This window comes from Siphateles boraxobius, unplaced genomic scaffold (assembly GCF_051911475.1).
Source record: "Siphateles boraxobius isolate OS27281-9 unplaced genomic scaffold, OSU_SipBor_1 8, whole genome shotgun sequence".
Classification (NCBI taxonomy): domain Eukaryota; kingdom Metazoa; phylum Chordata; class Actinopteri; order Cypriniformes; family Leuciscidae; genus Siphateles; species Siphateles boraxobius.
The window spans coordinates 21722961-21731485 of NW_027509208.1; the positions used below are offsets into that span (position 1 = coordinate 21722961).

Sequence of the window (8525 nt, forward strand, 5' to 3'; positions counted from 1 at the left end):
GACCAAAATGATAATCACGATTATTTTTATCAATATTGAAATCACGATTAATTATCACAATTATTTGTTGATTTTAACCAAAACAAATTTTATCGTCACATAGGCTATTTATAACTGCTTTCACATCCATATTGTGCTACATTCCTGCTAATGTACAAATATGTGCATCAAAATAAAACAGGTCCTCTTATTCACCAAAATTCAGTGCGTCTCCTTAAAGAATAAAGAAAAATAAAGAAAACAATAAAGAAAATATAAAGCAAAACTTCAACAGGGCAATTTTTAGGGTTCTGTCACTTTTGTCTGGATTATATTTCTGTTGGTGACAGAACTCTGACATTACTGGTTTGTCCTGTGTTTTAGTTTAGTCTGGTTTATTGTGAGCACATGGCTTCTTGTATTCCTGTGCCATGTGCTCTCTTGTCAATAGTCAGCCCCTCCCATCTCATTACCTGATAATTGATTAATCTTCCCCACCTGTTTGTTCGTTACCCTCCTTTGTTTGTTCCCTATTTAGTCTCCCTGAGTTTGCAGTCCTGTGCTGGTTCGTTGTCCATGTTTCCCTCGTGCTTTCTGTGCCTGGCTGAGTTCTCTCTTGTTTTTCCCCCCACGGGGTTGTTTTGTTTGTAGTTTTGTTTATTTAATTAACATCCTTACCCGCACTTGTATCCACACTTCCTGTTTTACCCATTCCGTGACAGGCATTATTTTACATTTTACATTGTGTAAATATATTTTAGGAAGCAAAATATAAACTTGCATTGTACCTGCATAATGGATGTGAATAAAATTCAAAATATAATCAATAAAAAACAAATATTCCATAACAGAATGTAACCAAATGAGAACATTTCAAGGCAGAACTAAGGAAGTTCGATTAATGGATAAAATTCAGAGTCATTGTTATTTGAGGCTTAAGAAACTTAAAACCTGGTTGTGGTACAGTGTCAGTGATTGGTTGTCAAATCTTACTGCATAAACTGAATCTTATTTAATCCTCCATATGAAAGTTTATGTGCTCGAATTATTTATATTTATTAAACAATAGTTCAAAACAAGACATTTGCAAAGGACTGACCATGATTAAGGACTTCTATATAGATGGAAAATTTGCCACTTTCTTTTTATCTTCTGGGTCAACCCTCTAATGCCAAACAGTTGGTGACACGGTTTATTTCCTTGTTTGTATCTCATTTTCCAGTCTCTTCTGATCACATCAAAGTAGCATGGGAAAATGACGTGGGAATTAATATCTCAAATGAGATTTGGGAAGAATGACTGAAACGAATTCCTACCTGTTCTATTAATGCAAGATTACAACTTATTCAGTTTAAAGTGTTGCATAGATTACACTATACCAAATCGAAACTTAATAAAATTTACCCTTCAGTTTCCCTGTTGTGCGATAGATGCCAGAGAGATCTGACGGGACACATGCTCATACTTTTTGGTTTTGCTCTGAGATTTCTGAGTTTTGGAATAATATTTTTTTGTGGTACTCAAACGTTTTTGGAGAAGAAATCAGTCCTGAGGGGTATTGCACAAAAGCAAGATAAGGGATTAAGCTGTGATTTTTCAGTTATCCTGGCTGAATTTAGCCCTGACTCGGTTGCATGAAGGGAGGCTAAATTAATCTACATTAAGTTACTATGGAGATTTACACTTTGCAGCTAGCCTGCTCTGGAGCAGGCTAACAACCAGGCTAAGATTAATCCTAGTGATTTATCGGCTAGTTCCTCCCTAAATCCTACTAGATATTAATGTCACTTCATGATCCTGCATTAAAATACTAGATATACTGTCATTCATCTAAGTATGCGTACTGCTATTTTAGTTATTATTGAAAACTGTTGTTCATTTCACTGTCAGAGGTTTGATGAATATATATATATTATTCAAGATTTAAAGTGTTTATTGGCATACACCTGCAGTGAGGAAAGCAGATTTTCCTGAAAAAATTATAACTTTGCTGTCCACAATAAATGCCAACACAATGCAAAAGAACTATACAATATGAGAAATAGAATATAGACTATGTATATCTATGCAAGTATAGAGTAGAAATGTACAGTTGAATGAGAAAAAATATCAATATATTACAGGCTATTTTATTGCACTTGATAAGATAATAAGAAATGGCTCATTAAGTTGTAAATGTGGTTTCAATAAGTCTGTAACGAGGTCAATATGTAGTATATATAGACTAAAGATTTGTTTTTCACAATGGCTTGCCCTTTGTTGGATGATGTAGTTGATGAGGAAGTTTTAATACTCAGACGAGCATTCAGGCATGAAAGAGTCTTCCGAGATAGGGCAGACCCATTGGCCAGACCCCAAATTATGTATTACTATTTAGTATGTACCAATTTACTAATACAATTTACTAATGCTCACACTCGGTATATCTCGCATGCAGACACTCGATTTCTCTCGCGCGCAGACACACTCGGTATCTCTCGCGCGCTGTCGCTCGCACACAGACACACTTGCGCACTGTGGAGCACGCTCTTGGACATCACTCTCGAGCTCTGTCGCTCGCGCACAGACACACTCGGTCTCTCGAGCACACTGTGGCTCATGGAGGCACGTGATCAGACAGTGTTTTATGGAGCGCTAGATTGGCTTTGCAAAAAAAAAAAAAAAAAAAAAAAAAAAATTTTATACGGAGCATTCTGTGAACGGAATGACGCATTTTAAATATTGCTTGATCACGCTAATTTGATCGTGGGAAGCCAAAATCGTGATCGTGATTAAAATTTGATTAATCGTGCAGCCCTACTGTAGGATCACAGATGTCATAAAAGTCAGACCGTACGGCAGTCAAGACGCATTAAAAACGAACGCACGCAAGAAAATTCATCTGGAGTTTTAAATCATCAATCCATGACACATTCATGAAACTCAAATGAAATTGTAGTTAGATAACAAAAACAATTTCTAGCATTAATTTTGATCATGGCTTTTCTTGAAAAGAAAACTAGGGGAAAAAAACTAAGATGTGTGTGTATAGCAAGTGGCAGTTTGTTGTTGTCTCACTACGCGTCGTTATGTTCTGCGCTCCTATGGTTTTTTTATTTGATGGTTATTGTAGGAGAAGGCACATTGTAGGACTGTGCCTTAAAATTTCTGACACTGCCAGAATTTCGCAATGGTCATTAATCAAACTTGCTGTCAGCGAACATTTCAAACTAGTGATCAAAGACTGCAAGATATCTTTTAGGATCCCCAAAATTTGTCTCAGATGGCCAAATAATGTCCAAAATCGCACAGAGTACACTAGTGTTATAACTTTTTGACTATTCCTGTATAATAAATCGATGAACGCTTAAAAACATGAAAGAGGAAATGTACATAGTCAGAAAATTATGGAAGAATAAATTCAACTGGAAAATTCAATTTGTTCCTCCATAATTTTGTGACTTCTATTAAAATGACCACCATTCGCTCCTGGCTTCCTTTGATTTCTGCTCCAAGAAACTGGTACCGTCCAATAATTAGCATTTGACGTGGCATTCTGCGAGTTTCTTCTAGTGAAGATTCTTCTAAAGACACACTACTTCTTCTTCTCTTGTGAGATCTCACAAGATTATTAGTCTAGACACTAGATAGCCTTATTCTTCTGTAAGATAGTATCACTTACCTTGTGCAGCATTAAATATAGCCATTGAAACAAATATCAAACAGTATCAAGTTGAGTTTGCTCTCTCTCTCTCTCTCTTTCAGTCCCTGTGCCCTATATACAGAGATTTTGATTGTTCTTGAAAATTCCAGAAAGTTCCAAACAGTTCTAGGAAGTTTTAGGAAGGGCTACTTACTTACAAGCAGTAACATTTGTTATATGGTTGTTCCAATTGTTTATCTGAGGTGATTTTTTTTTTAAACTTAGAGAAAGTAGGGCCTTTTTCGTTGTTATTAAGCAAAAGCTCATCAATAAATGATACAGGAAAGTTTTTATTTGAAAAATAGTCAAAGAGTTTTAACCCATAGTGTGCACCTAGCTTTAGTGTGTCATAATTTCGACTGTGTATCTCATAATAATAATTTACAAGAGATTCTCATTTCCTTTAGTGGTAACGTTACAAACGGGATTCAACACCATGACAGGGGTTATAATTGGCATAATGTCAATTTAGAATTATACAAAAGTAGACCACTGTACCTCAGTGAGAGCACCCCGTGGCAGACCTCCCTGCAGTAACCTGTCCAGGACAGGAAGTGATGTGGAGAAACACAGCTCTCCCTTTTTCCTCCATAAATCCAGTGCCTGCCATCAAAAACAACATTACTACTAATGTAAGGCTTCGCGCGTTAAGTCAACAAGACTTAATGGGGTGTGTGACTTACAGTTCTCAAGGCCGGTGAACAAGCTTTACTGACCAGAAGCAGGAGCTCCAGAGCAGCGGGATAACTGAGTCCGGCCAGACGCATGAGCTCCACGGGAGTGGCGGACAGAACATCCTAAAGGGCAGAGTTACACAAGTCTTCACTGTACGACGGTTCCTCCAACAGATGGGCACTAATATGATAAAAGAGCAGGTCGGGATGGTTGAACTCTCTTACCTGGCAGGTTTCCACCTGATGCCGCTTGAGTCGCTCGCAGATATCAGCTGAGACGCCCGTCCTCCGTAACTTCTTGCTTGCCATTGAAACACACACATAAAACCTTAAAAGAGTTATGAGATCTTGTTATATCTATAATAGGATAAATTACAACCTTCGGTAACGACTGTACACATGATAGAGACAGCTTAAGGTTTTGGTTTAATAAAAAACACCGTTATGAGTTTTGCGAAGCGCGCCCGGAAACAAACCAAAAAAAAAAAACCCACAGCGCTTGGGGATTGTGGGTAATGTAGTTTATGATACTCATATGGAAAAATTGTCTCGAAACAAAATGTAAACCAGGACAATAAAATAGTAAATATTCTGGCATATATACTGTAGACGAGCATACCTTTGTTGTCTTATTTCTAGCCTACTTTGTTTTAACAAAAAATAACCGTGGTTTTATTACAGTAAAAGTGTAGTAAACAGTTTTTTGGCGGATTGATTACCATTTGTATAACCACAGTTTTACTACAAATACCATGGTTAAACTTCTGTTGTTTTAGCAAAACCATGGTTAATTTGTGGTTACTACAATAACCACAGTTTGTTGGTTTTATTTGTAGTAAAAAACATGTTTAATTTTCATAAGGGTTAAAGTATTTTAAAACTCCAAAATATTTTCACAAAATAATGAAGAACTAAAGTAAAAGAGGGTTTACATTTATTCAATTAACATGTGTGTATGTGATATGTATTATATCATAAATGTATGATGACAAACATTTTCAGTGGGCCACTCTTGATGAACAATAACAAAATTATTTGATAATTGATTATGACACTGAAAGAATTATGTTAATAGCCATGAGTAATAATGATGATGTTGTGTTTATAATTAAAGAATGCTATGGTTTAACATCTGAAATCATAATCCTATTTATCATATTGTTTGTTTTGCCTTTTATTGGGGATTAAATGCTTTCCTCTTGAACCTCTTAATGTTTTGATAACCTTGGTGATCCTCCCAAGTTATTTTTGTCATGCCTCGCTGTCAACTCTGCCCTCTTGACGTCATACGATGGAGGTTTTTTTTTTATTATTTCCTCATTTTAATAATCTTGGGAATTTTCTTGAGAAGAGACTTAATTTACACCTGCATGGAGGAGAAGGTGTGGTAAGATTCAACCAATTTCAGATACACAAAGAGAAGAGACAGAAAACTGTCAGAAGATCTAAAATTAAATTAAGTTAAAAGTAAATTAAAAGTAAAATCAACTTAAATTAGCCAACATTAATCTGACTTTCTAAAAAAAATGTTGAATTTTGTATAACTTAAAAAAAAAGTTGAAAATTGCTTTACATAGGCTATGTTGTCATAACTCTCAGGAAAAAAAAGGTACAAAAGCTGCCACTGGGTACATATACCTAAAGAGTGCATCTTACCTCAAAGGTGCATATTGGTACCAAAATTGTACATATTAGTACCTAAATGTCACATATTAGACCCTTTTGAAAGGGTACCGTCCCAGTGACAGCTTTTGTACTTTTTCTCTTTTTTTTGAGAAAATAGAGTTCCACTTGGCTAAAAATGCAAGGGAGTGAGATGACAAATTTAAAGCATTTCCCACAATTTTTTCAACATGATAAATGTGTGGGAGCCACAGTACCAATCCTTAAAAATAGTTTAGAGTCAGATGACCAAGTCTTTGAGGAGATCATTGTAAAATCAGCACCAGAAATATTTTTAACATCTAAAATAAAATCAAACTGCCTCAAATACCCTTTTAAATGGAAAGACATGCCCTAGAGAAACTCTCTGACCCGTCGCAGACGTTTGAGCCACAAGTATTTGAGAATGCTCTCATATGGCATCTGACGGCCGGTGTGAAGTTTGACTGGGACACACAGGAGACCCATGTATGGACAAAGTATCGGGCCTGTCTTTCACTATCTCTGTACCTGATAGAGATAAGCAGCCTGTCTGTCCATGACGCTTGGCAAAAGATCCACCACCAGGGTCTGGTTAAAATAGACTAAGAGGAATTACTGCAGATAAATCTGGCCAATATACATATAATATATAATTTTAAAAAATACTTAATATATTATAAGTAAAATATTTAATGCAACAGAACTTGAAACATCATTTTGTCAATTGTTAATTATAAATACCCTGTGGGGAAACTGTTTGAAATACAGAAACATGCAGGACTTCTATGAAGCTTTCTCAACAAAATCAATCCTTTTGAACCAATGTTTAAAGGTTTTTGTGCTCAACAACATGATCCACCTGTTTCTGTCTACAGCAAATGACCGTTGTTCGTTGTTGGTTCCTTCATTTATTGATGTACTTTATTTGTTCACTTGTTATTCTAGTTCTGTAAACAGCACTGTAATGGCATACAAGGGTCAAAATGGATAAATGCAAAAGGTTTGAAAAATGTCAGTGGCATTCTCTTCATTTGTATCTCACACATACAACATACTCTTTCTCTTGCTTTCTCTTTTATAAGCAGGTCAAGAACAGCATGTGTATGAGTGATTTATTCATTCAGTCTTTTAAGACAAATCTTTTATGAAAATCAAGTTTCTAATATAGTTTATGTGCCTGTGGTGTTTTTAAAATGCTTGTATGTGCAAATTCATCAGTCATTGCTGAGTATTTTCTCCTTAAAACTGCAGTGAACCAAGGACAGTCTCAAAACAGCAGTTTGACACGCCCCTGTCTCCTACCGTCACAAACATGTAGCCAATCCCATCACGAGAGGGGCAGGGCTTTCCTCCACTGACTTTCCAAAGCGTTTCTAAGGATGTTGGTTGTTAGGAGGCAGCTGTCTGACTCTAAGATGGCGATTGGGAACATGGTTTGTGTAACATTAGCAACACATTATTAGCTGTTTGATAAAATACTTAAGCCAAAGGCTTATCAATTGTCATTATGTCAGACGTTGTAGAGAGCGATAGCCTACATAAAACTTGTTACCATTAGACAACCCTGTATAATTCACTCTTCTTCTTCTGAATCAGTTTCTGGTTCAAACATATATTACTGAATTAAACCAGTATCTCCAATTGCCATTATGTAGCGTTACAATAAAGTTAAGCTAGTGCATCAGGTAGTCCGAGTTGGTGTGATTAAGTGGAGGCTGGGCTAATTTGCATATTCAGGAATCCAAAAAATGAAGCAAGAGTATAGGGCTACTTTAAGGTGTGAAGAAGTTATTTTCACCGAAAAAAAAACATTTAAATATGTCATTTTGATTATAAAAGATGAGTTTTAAGGGATATAATTATTGAATGCAGGGGGACTTTAAGAACTGTTTTGTGAAATGTTCTTTGGGGAACCGAAAATGCTTCTTTTGGAACCTTTATTTATAAGAGTGTGTCCTGCTACCTCTATATTACTATTAGGAAATACAAATAAAAAAATTCAAGATAACGAAATTAAGGGCAAAAGTCTAAAATATATTACTGACATAAAACAATACACCACACATATAATAAAGGATAAACAGACGTGTTACCTGAAAATTGAATTTGGAATCAGCACATTGATTTCAGAACACTGACAACGACACAGGGTTTAAATGACATTTAATTATTCAGTAAAAATATTAAATAATTTAGTAGGTCTCAGTCATAGCTGAATGAGATGTCAATTTCAAAATTGTAATAATCTTAAAGGAGTCTGTTTACTTATAGTTTATGCATTTAAATTTGGGGTGGTGTTGTATTGGTTGATCAAATAGACTCAAAGCTCTTGACACAAAAAAAATGAAAAGGTAGGCTATTCATCCAGTTTTGTTTTGTATATTAAAATGTGAATATTAATATAAACATTATATAATATTTTATATAATTTCCATTATGTCTGTTCTGTATAGCTCGGCAGACAGAGGGGGAGAGAACAGACATCAGTAGTTTAATGAAATGAAGGGTGAGCACATTCACTAGCCCCCTGACGTCATCGAGGGAGG

The 8525-nt window shown here is 35.6% G+C and overlaps 1 protein-coding gene across 6 annotated transcripts in view; it reads right to left on the reverse strand.

Annotated features, from left to right (window-relative positions):
- Positions 1-4827, reverse strand: part of rad51b (RAD51 paralog B) — a 60193-nt gene extending 55366 nt beyond the window's left edge. For 3 of the 6 annotated variants that reach the window (XM_077221016.1, XM_077221015.1, XM_077221013.1), the window contains exons 1-3: positions 4561-4804; positions 4345-4458; positions 4160-4264 (exon numbers count right to left, since the gene is read on the reverse strand). In XM_077221016.1, coding sequence (XP_077077131.1) covers positions 4160-4264; positions 4345-4458; positions 4561-4644 — 303 coding nt within the window. In that variant the 5' untranslated portion in view covers positions 4645-4804. Of the gene's footprint in view, positions 1-4159; positions 4265-4344; positions 4459-4560 lie in introns of all 6 variants that reach the window. The other 3 variants (XR_013200041.1, XR_013200042.1, XM_077221014.1) reach the window with 2 other exon arrangements.
- Positions 4828-8525: the final 3698 nt, after the last annotated feature.